This window comes from Phocoena phocoena, chromosome 4 (assembly GCF_963924675.1).
Source record: "Phocoena phocoena chromosome 4, mPhoPho1.1, whole genome shotgun sequence".
Lineage (NCBI taxonomy): Eukaryota > Metazoa > Chordata > Mammalia > Artiodactyla > Phocoenidae > Phocoena > Phocoena phocoena.
In genome coordinates, this window is record NC_089222.1 from 30,421,781 (window position 1) to 30,437,402 (window position 15,622).

At 38.1% G+C, this 15,622-nt stretch overlaps 1 protein-coding gene across 1 annotated transcript in view; it reads left to right on the plus strand.

Annotated features, from left to right (window-relative positions):
* Window positions 1-15,622, plus strand: part of CPB1 (carboxypeptidase B1) — a 39,641-nt gene that overhangs the window by 8,500 nt on the left and 15,519 nt on the right. Inside the window, exons 4-6 of the mRNA XM_065877067.1 lie at window positions 12,814-12,913; window positions 13,002-13,103; window positions 13,939-14,040. Of these exons, the coding sequence (XP_065733139.1) occupies window positions 12,814-12,913; window positions 13,002-13,103; window positions 13,939-14,040 (304 nt within the window). The remainder of the gene's footprint in view (window positions 1-12,813; window positions 12,914-13,001; window positions 13,104-13,938; window positions 14,041-15,622) is intronic.

The window sequence follows — 15,622 nt, forward strand, 5'->3', positions numbered from 1 at the left end:
AGATGAGAATGTCCTCTAAGTGGAGACAGTTGTCCATCCGTTGATCCAACAAGTAGACAGTGAGCGTCTACATATAACAAATGCTGAAAAAATAGATAGGACCCATCCCCTTCAGAGGAAAATGAACAAAGAATTGCAATATGTGTAACAGATGTCAAGAAGAGTAAAGAGCTGGAATTGCAAGGGAACAGATGAAGTCTAGGGATCACGGAGGGCCATACTAGGAAAGGAGGCTTCAGTTGAGAACTAAAAGACGAGGAGTTAGCCAAACAAAGACAATGAAAAATCATAGTCTAGGTAGAGAACAGACTATATGTTAAGGCTTAGAACCTCCCTCAATCTGCATTTGAGGGAAGGAGGAAATGAGGTCTTTAGTCTAAAGCAGAGTTTTTCCTCCAGAGAGTGGATCAGCAAGGAGCAAAGAGACAATCTCACACTCCAGTCTTGAACATTCAAATGTTTAGCAAACAATCCCCTACCATAAGCTCAAGTCTCCATTATATTTTGAGAAACTGTCACCTACATAATTTTAACAGAAATTTTCTCTTATTTTTCACATCCTAAAACTACAGAATAGTATTTATGCTAGTAAAGATATCAGAATTGTCACCTATAAAAACCTGCATCTCCATTAGAAGAAGTGGTACAGCATAATGCAACAAGCAAATGCCTTGGGAAAAAACAGACAAGGCTTAAATCCTGACTCTGCAACTTCCTGGCTGTCTGACCTTGGATAATTTGCTTAACCTTTCTGAGCTTCAGTTCCCTTGTCTTTATAAGGAAAGGATCCTTCTAACCTTATCTTCGTAAAGTGAAGACATATGTAATGCCACTCTCAAAGGGCTGTTGTGAAGATGAAATAAAACAATATGTAAGTAAATTGCAACTGATACTTTTATTGCTGTGAATGCTGCTATAGTTTACTCTTGTACAAAGAGGTAGATTATACATCTTTTAAAGGTCAACAGAAACTGTTTTGTTTAACCCCATTATCATGCTTCACACAGCTTAGCTATCTGCTTCTGCTTGAGGGAAGTGTCAAAATGTGACCTTAAGAATTGACCGCCTTTTTAAAACAAAGATATAATACAGTAAGTTTCAAAATGTGATTAAGATTCACGTCTGTGATATTTTGCTCTTTCTATTACACTAGGATGGACTTCTAAAATCCTAGCCTATAGGAGCCCTTAATAATATTCAAAAAGATGAGTTTCCTTATAGTTCTTTAAGAAAAACAGAAGGAAGACCAGTGACCATAAGCTAACCCTAGCCACCTGAATTGACATCCTAATTCTACTCAGAGCACAAAGTAGTAAAACAGCTTCTAATCAGGTAACAATCTCCTTTTAACAGGAGGAGAATTCATGTCTTTTTTTAATGCGTAAACGTTTAAGGAATTGTGTGTGAATGCTGTCTCACGCAGAATATGGGATGTTCCCTGAAGGCTAGGATCTTGTTAATTTTTACTTAGCACATTTGTGGCGTATAATTTCCTAAATATTAAGTAATAATAACTCCCTAGAAATCCTGGAGCAGCACACCAGCAATATCCTTGCCGGGGCTGCAAGCAGTCCCTGTGCATCCCATTATTACCTCATGTGGTAACTAATATGTATTTAGATGGTTTCCTGCTGGCAAGAATTTGTAGTTGTTTTTTCTATGTAACAGGAACCATCTACTGTACCAGTTCTACCAAAATAGCTTTTCAGATTTTTCAGTGGTTCCAACCCTCTTCACTAAGACTTTCATCATTTGGTAGTTTTAATCAGATTCTGAATTACCATGGGAAAAAATTAAAAATGTGTGCACCAAGAAAAATAACAGTATTTTTTTAATAGATCTTTATTGGAGTATAATTGCTTCACAATACTGTGTTAGTTTCTGTTGTACAACAAAGTGAATCAGCCATATGCATACGTATATCCCCATATCTCCTCCCTCTTGAGCCCTCCCACCCTCCCTCCCACCCCTCTAGGTGGTCACAAAGCACCGAGCTAATCTCCCTGTGCTGTGCGGCTGCTTCCCACTAGCTACCCATTTTACATTTGGTAGTGTATAAATGTCCATGCCACTCTCTCACTTCGCCCCAGCTTCCCCTGCCACCCCATGTCTGCAAGTCCATTATCTAAGTCTATGTCTTTATTCTGCCCCACCACTAGGTTCATCAGTACCATTTTTTTTTTTTTTAGATTCCATATATATGTGTTAGCATACGGTATTTGTTTTTCTCTTTCTGACTTACTTCACTCTGTATGACAGACTCTAGGTCTATCCACCTCACTACAAATAACTCAGTTTCATTTCTTTTTATGGCTGAGTAATATTCCATTGTATATATATGCCACATCTACTTTATCCATTCATCTGTCGATGGATACTTAGGTTGCTTCTATGTCCTGGCTATTGTAAATAGTACTGCAATGAACATTAGGGTCCATGTGTCTTTTTGAATTATGGTTTTCTCTGCGTATATGCCCAGTAGTGGGATTGCTGGGTCATACGGTAATTCTATTTTTAGTTTTTTAAGGAACCTCCATACTGTTCTCCATAGTGGCTATATAAATTTACATTCCCACCAACAGTGCAAGAGGGTTCCCTTTTCACCACACCCTTTCCACTATTTATTGTTTCTAGATTTTTTTATAATGGCCATTCTGACTGCTGTGTGGTGATACCTCACTGTAGTTTTTTTTTTTTTTTTTTTTGCGGTATGTGGGCCTCTCACTGCTGTGGTCTCTCCCGCCGCAGAGCACAGGCCCCAGACGTGCAGGCCCAGTGGCCACGGCCCACGGGCCCAGCCACTCCGCAGCATGTAGGGTCCTCCCGGACCGGGGCACGAACCCGTGCCCCCCGCGTCAGCAGGCAGACTCCCAACCACTGCGCCACCAGGGAAGCCCCTCACTGTAGTTTTGATTTGCATTTCTCTAGTAATTAGTGATGTTGAGCATCTTTTCATGTGCCTCTTGGCCATCTGTATGTTTTCTTCAGTGAAATGTCTATTTAGGTCTTCTGCCCATTTTTGATATTGAGCTCCATGAGCTGTTTGTATATTTTGCAGATTAATCCTTTCTCTGTTGTTTCAGTTGCAAGTATTTTCTCCCGTTCTGATGGTTGTCTTTTCATCTTGTTTATGGTTTCCTTTGCTGTGCAAAAGCTTTGAAGTTCCATTAGGTCCCATTTATTTTTTTGTTTTTATTTCCATTACTCTAGGAGGTGGGTCAAAAAAGATCTTGCTGTGGTTTATGTCAAAGAGTGTTCTGCCTATGTTTTCCTCTAAGAGTTTTATACTGTCTGGTCTTATATTTATGTCTTTAATCCGTTTTGAGTTTATTTTTGTGTATGGTGTTAGAGAGTGTTCTAATTTCATCCTTTTAGATGTAGCTGTCCAGTTTTCCCAGCACCACTTACTAAAGAGGCTGTCTTTTCTCCATTGTATATTCTTGCCTCCTTTGTCATAAATTAGGTTGATCATATGTGCATGGGTTTATCTCTGGGCTTTCTATCCTGTTCCACTGATCTATATTTCTGTTTTTGTGCCAGTACCACACTGTCTTGATTACTGTAGCTTTGTAGTATAGTTTGAAGTCGGGGAGCCTGATTCCTCCAGCTCTGTTTTTATCCCTCAAGACTGCTTTGGCTATTCAGGGTCTTTTGTGTTTCCATACAAATTGTAAAATTTTTTGTTCTAATTCTGTGAAGAATGCCACTGGTAGTTTGAAAGGGATTGCATTGAATCTGTAGATTTCTTTGGGTACTATAGTCATTTTCACAATGTTGATTCTTCCTATCCAAGAACATGGTATATTTCTCCATCTGTTTATCTCATCTTTAATTTCTTTCATCAGTGTTTTATAGTTTTCTGAGTACAAGTCTTTTGCCTCCTTAGGTAGGTTTATTCCTAGGTATTTTATTCTTTTTGTTGCAGTGGTAAATGGGATTGTTTCCCTAATTTCTCTTTCTGATTTTTCGTTGTTAGTGTATAGGAATGCCAGAGATTTCTGTGCATTAATTTTGTATCTTGCAACCTTACCAAATTCTCTGATTAGTTCCATTTGTTTTCTGGTGGCACCTTTAGGATTTTCTATGTATAGTATCATGTCATCTGCAAACAGTGACAGTTTTACTTCTTCTTTTCCAACTTGTATCCCTTTTATTTCTTTTTTCTTCTCTGATTGCCGTGACTAGGACTTCCAAAACTATGCTGAATAAGAGCAGCAAGAGAGTACAACCTTGTCTTCTTCCTGATCTTAGTGGAAATGCTTTCATTTTTTCACCACTGAGTATAGTATTTGCTGTGGGTTTGTCATATATGGCCTTTATTATATTGTGGTAGGTTCCCTCTATGACCATTTTCTGAAGAGTTTTTAACATAAATGGGTGTTGAATTTTGACAAAAGCTTTTTCTGCATCTATTGAGATGATAATATGGTTTTTATCCTTCAATTTGTTAATATGGTGTATCACATTGATTGATTTGCAAATATTGAAGAATTCCTGCATCCCTGGGATAAATCCCACTTGATCATGGTGTATGATCCTTTTAATATGTTGTTGGATTCTGTTTGCTAGTATTTTGTTCAGGATTTTTGCATCTATATTCATCGGTGATATTGTTCTATAGTTTTCTTTTTTTGTGATACCTCTCTGATTTTGGTATCAGGGTGATGGTGGCTTCATAGAATGAATTTGAGAGTGTTCCTCCTTCTGCAATGTTTTGGAAGAGTTTGAGAAGGATGGGTGCTAGCTCTTCTCTAAATATTTGATAGAATTTGCCTGTGAAGCCACCTGGTCCTGGACTTTTTTTTTGTTGTAAGATATTTAATTACACTTTCAATTTCATTACTTGTGATAGGTCTGTTTATATTTTCTAATTCTTCCTGGTTCAGTCTTGGAAAATTGTACCTTTCCAAGAATTTGTCCATTTCTTCATGGTTGTCCATTTTATTGGCATACAGTTGTTTGTAGTAGTCTCTTATAATCCTTTGTATTTCTGTGGTGTCAGTTGTGATTTTCCTTTATCATTTCTAATTTTATTGATTTGCATCCTTTCCCTTATTTTCTTGATGAGTCTGGCTAAGGGTTTATCAGTTTTGTCTATCTTCTCAAAGAACCAACTTTTAGTTTTATTAATCTTTGCTATTGTTTCCTTCATTTCTATTTCATTTATTTCTGCTCCGATCTTTATGATTTCTTTCCTTCTATACTGACATTGGTTTTCTTTGTTCTTCTTTCCCTAGCTGCTTTAGGTATAGGGTTAGATTGTTTATTTGAGATTTTTCTTGTTTCTTGAGGTGAGATTGAATTGCTATAAACTTCCCTCTTAGAAATGCTTTTGCTGCATCCCATAGGTTTTGGGTCGTTATGTTTCTATTGTCATTTGTTTCTATGTATTTTTTTCCTTCTTTTATTTCTTCAGTGATCTCTTGGTTATTTAGTAGTGCACTTCAGCCTCCATGTATTTGTGGGTTTTACAGGTTTTTCCCTGTAATTGATTTCCAGTCTCATAGCATTGTGGTCAGAAAAGATGCCTGATACAATTTCAATTTTCTTAAATTTTCTGAGGCTTGATTTGTGACCCAAGATGCGATCTATCCTGGAGAATGTTCCGTGTGCACTTGAGAAGAAAGTGTACTCTGCCACTTTCAGGTGGAATGTTCTATAAATATCAATTAAATCTATCTGGTCTACTGTGTCATTTAAAGCTTGTGTTTCCTTATTTATTTTCTATTTGGATGATCTGTCAATTGGTGTAAGTGGGGTGTTAAAGTCCCCTATTTTTATTGTGTTACTGTTGATTTCCCATTTCATGGTTGTTAGCATTTGCCTTATGTGTTGAGATGCTCCTATGTTGGGTGCATAAACATTTATAATTGTTATATATTCTTCTTGCATTGACCCCTTGATCATTATGTAGTGTCCTTCCTTATCTCTTGTAAACAGCCTTTAGTTTAAAGTCTATTTCATCTGATATGAGTTTGCTACTCCAGCTTTCTTTTGATTTCCATTTGCATGGAATATCTTTTTCCATCCCTTCACTTTCAGTCTGTATGTATCGCTAGGTCTGAAGTGGGTCTCTTGTAGACAGCATATATATGGGTCTTGTTTCTGTATCATTCAGCCAGTCTGTGTCTTTTGGTTGGAGGATTTAATCCATTTACTTTCAAGGTTATTATTTTTTTTTCTTTTCACACACATACACTGTATTTTTTTTACAACAGATAAATAAACTGACACCAAGCATTGTAAATGGATGACCACAACAAAAGCAACAATGACTGCGATTACCAAACACGAAACACACTCATACTATGTCATAATATTGACATTCAGTCCTGTAATCCTCCACTGTAACAGCTCCTTTACTTTGCAGTGAAAATTGATTTGTATATTTTTTACCTCTGAGTCCTTGTGGGATTTTTTTTTTTATTCAAACAGAAAGTCACAAAAATTATAATCATCCTCATCAGTTCACTCAGTCCCATGTAATTAATTTTTTTCAACTTGATCTTTTGTTAGCACTTTTATGAATTCATCAGTTTTCCATTAGAGTTCTGAAAGTGCTTATTCATTCAGTTCAGCAGTAGTCAGTTACCAGAAACCTGTACTTGTCAGTCTTTTCCATGAATTCCTTGAAGATGAAACCCTTTTATAGGAACATTTCTGCAAAAGCATCAGAGTATACCCAGAACTATCTGTAAATGACAAAAGACTTAAAAGTGACCACGGTTAAATATTTGATGAAAGTTCATAATAATGCAATTGACAAGGAAATTTAGTTATTTCTGAGATATATATTTTAAAGTAATAACTAGAATTATGACTTACATTATACCAGAACATATAAGATTTTTAGAAATTTCATGTAATGTCTGAAACATTTATATTAACATATTTCCATACAAATAACACAAAGAAAGTTTAGTATTAGTTGTTTTTTTGTTTGTTTGTTTGTTTATACTGCAGGTTCTTATTAGTCATCAATTTTATACACATCAGTGTATACATGTCAATCCCAATTGCCCAATTCAGCACACCACCATCCCTACCCCCCACAGCTTTCCCCCCTTGGTGTCCATACGTTTGTTCTCTACATCTGTGTCTCAACTTCTGCCCTGCAAACTGCTTCATCTGTATCAAGGTTATTATTGATATGTATGTTCCTATTACCATTTCCTTAATTGTTTGGGGGTTTTTTTTGTGGGTCTTTCCTTCTCTTGTGATTCCCGCCTAGAGAAGTTCTTTAGCATTTGTAAAGCTGGTTTGGTGCTACTTAATTCTCTTAGCTTTTGTCTGAAAAGCTTTTGAGTTCTCTGTTGAATCTGAATGAGATTGTTGCTGGGTAGAGCAATCTTGGTTGTAGGTTCTTCTCTTTCATCACTTTAAGTATATCCTACTACCCCCTTCTGGCCTGCAGAGTTTCTGCTGAAAAATCAGCTGATAACCTTATGAGGATTCCTTTGTATGTTATTTTTTGTTTTCCCTTGTTTCTTTTAATATTTTTTCTTTGAATTTAATTTTTGTTAGTTTGATTAATATGTGTCTTGGTGTGTTTCTCCTAGGGTTTATCCTGTATGGGATGCTCTGTGCTTCCTGGATTTGGGTGACTATTTCCTTTCCCATGTTTGGGAAGTTTTCCACTATAATCTCTTCAAATGTTTTCTCAGACCCTTTCTTTTTCTTCTTCTGGGACCCCTATAATTTGAATGTTGGCGCGTTTAGTGTTGTCCCAGAGGTCTCTGAGATTGTCTTCAACTCTTTTCATTCTTTGTTCTGTTCCCCAGCAGTTATTTCCACCATTTTGTCTTCCCGCTCACTTATTCGTTCTTCTGCCTCAGTTATTCTGTTATTGATTCCTTATAGTGTGTTTTCCATTTCAGTTACTGTGTTTTTCATCTCTGTCTGTTTGTTCTTTAGTACTTCTAGATCTTTGTTAAGCATTTCTTGTATTTTCTCAATCCATGCCTCCATTCTATTTCAGAGACTCTGGATCATCTTTACTATCATTACTCTGAATTCTTTTTCAGGTAGATTGCCTACTTCCTCTTCATTTATTTGGTCTTGTAGATTTTTACCTTGCTCCTTCATCTGTGACATTTTTATTTTGCCGTCTCAATTTTCATTTTCCTTTTTTTTTATAAGTGAGCTTGTGTTCCTGTCTTACTGGTTGTTGGGCCTGAGGTTTCCAACACTGGAGTTTGTAGGCTGTTGGGTAGAGCTGGGTCTTGGCGCTGAGATGAGGACCTCCAGGAGACCTCACTCCAATGAATATTCCCTGGGGTCTGAGGCTCTCTGTTAGTCCAGTGGTTCAGACTCAGAGCTCCCACCACAGGAGCTTTGTCCCAACCCCTGGCTCATGAACCAAGATCCTGCAAGTTGTGCAGGATGGCCAAAAAAAAAAAAGGACAATAACAAAGTAAAAAGTAAAATTAGAAACTAACAGCTATGTTAGAAAACATATAAAAATAAAAATATAGATGAAACAACAACTGGAAGGTAAAACAGAGCCACAATAGTAAAAAATAGGAGAAGGAAGAAAAAAAAAAGGTGGAAAAGGCCTTGGCTGTGGAGGGCAGGGCCTAAGTAGGGGTGAGGTTTGGGTGGTGGGCGGGGCCTCTGCTTAGGACCCACAGGGCTGGAAAAGTCCAAGGGTTGGGGGGCCTTAGGCTCAACAGAAGAGGCCCAGGTGTGCTTCCCACCTCTGGTCTCAGAGGGCAGAGGACCCCACCTGGGAGCCCAGCAGGCTTCCTCCACTCCTCTCCTGTTCCTCCTGGAGGTCCCCTCTCATCTGCCTCTCCTGATCTCCCTCCTATGCCCCCAGGGCCCACGTGGCCTGGAGGGGACTTTGGAGTGCAGGGGACTGGCTTGGGAGCTCAGCAGGCTCCCCCAGCCCGAGTGGGTGGGGCAAATGCCCTCTGCTCCTTTCTACTCCTCTTGTCCTGGAGGGCCCCTCCCACCTGCCTTTCCTGTTCTCTCCTGGGCTCCCTCCTATGCTCCCAGGACCAACCCGGCCTGGAGGGGACCTCTGAGGGCATAGGACCTGGCCTGAGAGCTGGGCAGACTTCCCTGGCCGATTGGGCAGGGGAAACGCTGGGCCCATTCCCCCCCTGATCTGAGTCCCCAAGGGTCCCTTTCAGCCACCCCTCAGGGGCGCCGGTCCTGTCTGGCCTCCGTACTCCTACATCCTACCAGTTCGCTTGGGGGTTCTTCCCGTCTCCTTGGGCATCGGTGTCCCCCACCAGCATCCGGCAGGCACCCTAGTTGTGGGGAGACGTGAACTCTGCATCTTCCCACACTGCCATCTTGACTTCAACCCCCGCCCCAATAACTGTATTTTTAAATGCTTATGTCACACCCTAGGTACAGAAAGACTAGGAATTGGATGTTGTACATCTCCCACTTATGGTTTGGAAGCCAAGTTGACAGAATCTTTCGGTGGGTGGGCCTTCACAGAATTCCTTCTTACAAATTTCAGTAAGGTGGTCTATGCCCTATCCAATGCAGGAAGAGACTGATGGTTGCTATCTGCCTGTAACATTTTTCTGCATATTTCAGATTCGATCAGTAAAGTGTCCTTGGATAACAATGTGTACATAGTAATGTTCTTCAATAGCAATGGGTGTGTAGTCTGGGGACTGACCTAATACTCCTTTTTCAGGAATCTGAAAGGGGGAGAAAACTAACTCATGTCTCTACTCCTCAGACATTGTGTTTCTTGCTTTGTTGGGAGTCCCGTTATCTAATTTGCCTGCATGCTAAAAAAAAAAAAAAAAAAAAAAAAAGTGGGATAGCACTATAAAAGGAACATATAAAAGTATAAAATAGTGTACATGCCTCTGTATTTTGGAGCTGTAATGCAGTCCTTATTACATTATGAGTCATTATTTTAATCTCCTAGAATAGAAGCTCATTATTTAGTAATAATATTTTGTAATGTGGCTAAAGTAGTACTTTGTTCTAAATCTAATAAAATCATAGGGCTGGAAAGGATCATTTAAGGTCAATTTCCCACCTTCAGGCAAAAGCACCACATTTCAACCTCATTCTGATACTCTTTTGCAAGTTACTAGAGGACATTTTTACTCTTGGGTGTCATCTTAAATCTAACTGGTTTTATTATGCTTCTTTGTCCTGACTGTTGATGAAAATGTTTAAATATTAACATAATAATAACTCTAACAGATTGTCTCTTCTTAGTACCAAACAAAACACTAACCTCCACATTGCCACTTATTCTCCCAAATAATTTGAATTTGAGGATTGTATGCAAAAGAAGGATATTGCAATACGCTGTGGAAGCCCTATATCCCCCCTCTACTCAGAGCTGGTTCCTGGTAGGTCAGAGATCATTATGGCTATGGTCTTAGGGACAAATGTCTACTGAATGTCCTGAGGCTGTAGAATGCCTGGGAGCAATTAACTGATGATTTCTTTTCTCTGGACCACCACTAAGAAGCCATGCGACCTAGATGATTATTTTACTCGCTGTCAATGGAAAATCTTGTTAAAGGGAAAGTAGATGTCATTTACCATTTCCTCTTGGATTTTTAGTTTTGCCATTCTGTCAGAGAAGTTCATCCTTGTTAGGCAGGATTTGTTCTTTCAAACTGATAATCTTGGAATACAGTTGTTTTCTTAAAGGTTTCTGCCTGTTGATTTTCAGTTTTCAAGGTTTTTGTTTTACTTGTTTTGGTTTTGTTTTTAGTTTTTAGCTATATTTGAAAATCATTTACCTAAACTATCTCTATTCTAGATGTTTCCCTAGAGTTTATGAAGGTGGTAACTGGCAACTTTACTGTAGTTTAATTTTTTTTTCTTCATAAACCTTGGAAGACATCTATGTAAATGACCAAGGCCTAGGAATTTGAGTCAAGTAATTGCATTTTAGAACTGAAAAGGACATTGAATACCAGCTCATAAATATCCCATTGTACAAATTATGAAATAAGGCCCAGAGATTAAATGACTTTGCTGAAACCAATTTACATGTTAGGCAAAACTATGACCCTGATCTTTTGATTTCTAATTCTAGATTCTTTCTAATTCCACCCTATTCTCTAACAATCCAGTTTGGATGTTGAATATAATTAATTATAGCACTTACTATAATCATTGTTCCTAACTATAGCAGGCAGAATGACTGTCCCTCCAAAATGTCTACCTCCCAACCCCTAGAATATCTGAATATATGCTAATGGCCAAGAGAAGTTAGGACTGTAGATGGAATAAACGTTTGCTAAGCAGCTGAACTTAAGATAGGTAGATTATCCTAAATTGTCCTGAGAAGTCCAAAGTAACCACAGGGTCCTTACAAGTGGAAGAGGGAGGCAGGAGAGGAAGTCACAGTGATGAAACATGAGAAGGACTTGAGCTGCTATTGCTGGCTTTGAAGATGGAGAAGGGCAAATAGCCAAGGGATGTGGGCAGCCTTTAAAGGGCAAGGAATCAGACTCTCCCCTAGAGCTTCCAGAAAGCACTTCACTGTTCACATGTTGATCTTAGCCCAGTGAGACCTGTGTTGGACTTCTAAGCTGTAAAATAATAAATTCATGTTGTTTTAAGCCACTTAGTTTGTGGTAACTTATAGCAGCCACAGAAATGAAAGCACTAACAAAGTACTGATGGCTGCTTAATGGGAAATTTTCTTTCCACGGAATAAATATTAAACTCTTCTCCTTTTCTTTTTTTTTTTTTAATACTACCTTAAGATAGTTAAGCCCTTAAGACAGTATTTGCCTCTTGCTAGGAAACAAATATCATTTAGTATTAATTTATTGTATTTTCCATAAACAGACACAAGTTCACACACAGTTAACCAAAAGAAGGAGAGAGCAGGAGGGAGGTTCAGAGGATGTCCCTGACATACTTGATCAGAATGCCCTTGGGGCAGCCGGAGGAGAAGTAGACTTTTGATATGCGGCTACAATTCTCTGTGTGTCAGATAAAAACATTTCAAGGCTTGACTGTGGATAATAGAAGTTTCTGTAAACTAACTACTGCCCATGATATTTACAGTCTATGATCAAGGACATTAATGCTCATAAAATTTTGTCCCTTCAGAACACACTTTCCACTCAAAAGTAGCAAAGAGAAACAAAGTCATATATACCCACACCTTCACACGTGCCTCTTATAATAAGACCTTTCTCCTGAATAATCATTTTTAGAAATAAGCAAGCCTCAAAGTTTCTGTCACCAATTTTCATATTACCTTGCTACAGAACCATTCTTATATTACTTTAAACCAGCCAAAAGAAAGGCAAGCAGAAACGAATACTTTAAACTCAGTATTCTTTGGTCTAAAAAAATCTTTAGCTTGTCAATATTTCTGAATTTCCACCCATCAAGATATTTTTCTCAAAACCTAGAGAAAGGCCTCAGGTGACTGGCTGTCCCAATCTACCTGGGATTGAGTAGGTTCCTGGGACATGGGACTTTCAGTGCTAAAACAAGGAAAATCTTGAGGAAGAAAGACCATCGATAGGGCTTAAGGGCATGCTTCTGTGTTGAGCCCAAGGCCCTGATGCAGAATGCCCCAGGTACCAGGGAAATCATTTTCCAAGTTTAAGGTCCAAGGACCCCCAAACAGGTGAAGTTTGGGCCAAAGAAGAGCCTGCCTTGCTCATAGTCTCCAGTATCCTTCTCAATGATTTACTTACTTTGTGATGAGTAGCTCAAGTTGAAAGGCATAATCAGAGGACAGATCTGACTTCATGGAGAATGTACTGTACCATCGGCTAAAGCAGAAACTCTGGGTTTTTGCTGACTGGGAAACATGCTTATGTTTACAGGAGCACCCCCTCTGATTTATTACAGGGTATTAATAAGCAACCTCAGATCTGTGCTGGAGGCTCAGTTTGATAGCAGGGTCCGTGCAACTGGACACAGTTACGAGAAGTACAACAACTGGGAAACGGTATGACGCGCACGTGATTTAGACAGACATTGCTTTGGGAATTGAACCAAGAATGTCACATTAACTCACCAATGGTTCCATTTGGTAGATAGAGGCTTGGACTCAACAAGTCGCCAGTGAAAATCCAGACCTCATCTCTCGCAGTGCCATCGGAACTACATTTTTAGGAAACACTATATACCTCCTCAAGGTAATCCTTTTTAACCATAACCTTCCCATGTCTGAGGGCTTTAAATCAATGAATTCTAACACATTAACATCTGTTTCACAGACATATTCATCCCAAACATTGTTATAACTCTTTCCCTGCCTCAAACAGATTCCCCAGATTGTTTTATCATATGTGAATTTTTTAATCATTATTTTGATTTATTCAAAAGAAAAAATGCAATAAAATAAGAGAAGTCCTATAAATTTAATCACATTCCTGTAAGCAATGTAAATGATCATCTACCTTGATGAAATTGTCCTCTCCCAGATGTTGTTTGTAAATCCATTTGCTAAAGAGGTTCATAAACTTCGTATCTATCAGACAACGGTACACAGCGTATCAACAATTTGTTTCTGTCGTCCTCTAATGCCATTTTTATCATGCAATTCTAATGAAGAAAATAAAAAGACATGGAATAAATGGGAGAGAAGGAAAACTTCTTACAAGATTAGCAACAATCATGATTACTTCTAATTACTCATCCAGTTGTCTTGGTCACGTCTCCTAATAGTAGCAGCAGAAAATAACCTCCATGTGAGTACAATTAAGCAGGGTAATCAAGCATCTTCTGAAAAATATGAGCTTGTCAAGCTTAATAAAAATAATAAACAGCAATGTAAGCCTTCAGCTCAAATATTGTGAGTGTCTAGAGGCAAGAACATACCGTGCTAGTATTATGTTTTAATTTAATCATGGAATGTACCTCTTGCTGCTGTCAGGTTTCACCTGTTGAGTCCAAAGCCCAGATGGGTAGTGAATGTTAACCCCTGAATATGATGAATCACAGTTTCCCTTTTCCTTTTGTTTGTAATAGGTTGGCAGACCTGGACCAAATAAGCCTGCCATTTTCATGGACTGCGGTTTCCATGCCAGAGAGTGGATTTCCCCTGCATTTTGCCAGTGGTTTGTGAGAGAGGTCAGTATGTAGAATGATTACTGGCAGAGGAAAGTAGAAAGTTTTTTTTTTTTTAATTTCAATCAATCCCTTGTAATCTAACTATAATAAAAGAGAATAATAGCATAGAAAAAATTCATAATTCCAAGGTCCAAGCTATAAAGGTCACCAAGAAACTTGATAAGGCAAAATTTTTAAACAGTCAGCAAATGGTATTTATTTGTATTTCACTCATCTTAACTTTCTTACCCACCTTTGGTAGAAAGGCTAACAGGAAGTAAATATTGTGGATAGGTCATTTAAAAGTTAATGATTGTGGAAAAACCACTAACTTGATCATTATCTCCTAGATAATAATCAATGTATACTTCAGAGTAAAAGAAAACAATACATAGTGGTCCCTATTCTAAATGATAACTGTTTTCCACTCCTTTATAATTCTAATGGTAAGATATATGTAAAAACCCTTTTAAATATCCATGAGTCCATAATGATATAGATGATTCAATAAATTTAAAAAAAGGGAGAGAAGGAACAACTCTTTCTTATAGAAGAATTACAACTAATAGATGTACAAATGAGCAAAATAGAAAGTTACCATTAGAACACCACAGTAATAACTACTTCATGAAAATCTACAGATGGATACAAGGATTAGTGGGTAAAAGTTTAAAGAAAACTAGGTTATTTGCAGCAGCAAAGTATCTCTTAAAAAATATGTATTACATTACAAAGGCAAAATTTACAGTGGAGAAGCCTAGCAGAAACTACCTTAACCGGGTGATCAAGGTTAACAACACCTGTGTCAAAGTCATAAAGGAAAGTCTGAGGAATTGTCACAGATAAGAGGAAACGTGACGACCAACTACAGTGCGGGGAAGCTGGGTAAAAGGTATATGAGAACTCCCTGTATCTGCAACTCTTCTATAAGTCTAAAATTATTTCAAAAGTAAAGTTTAAAATATTGAAATACTTTAAAAATATAAGACTATTATTATATACAACATAATTTCTTTTGGGTAAAGCACTTCTGTATCTATTCTTTAGGCTCTTGGTTTCTAGACATGTGTCCAATTGGCACCATTTAATTTCAGTGAGTATCTCATTATCTGCCATCTAGAAAGAAAGACTTTCATCATTACTTTGGTTACCTCTAATCACAGACCACTAACAGAACATGGTTCTATAGCTCTTCCAACAGAAAAAGCACATGCTTTACCATGTGTTATTTTAATAAACATACGTGTATAGAGCCATGAAGAATATATAAAAACTGTTACTACACAGAACCCATAAATATTTTAAAATCTCTTCAAGCAAGCCTAGGGAAGAGTTAAACGTAAATTTAATATAATCCTGGGGCTGAAGAACTGTGACTAAGAGAACATAATAAATGGGTATGAGGTCCTTCATTCATAGATAGGTATCCACATCACTTAGCAGGGAGAGCTAGACCCTTAACAGAGTTCCCTTCTCAAGTAAGAGGAATAAGAAGAAGACTTCCATCATGATGCAACTTGAGACTTGGTGAGAGCCTCTCCAAAATCCATCAGTGTGATCTCACTTCATAGTGGGAGCCTTTTTCATTCTTCTTCCTCTACTG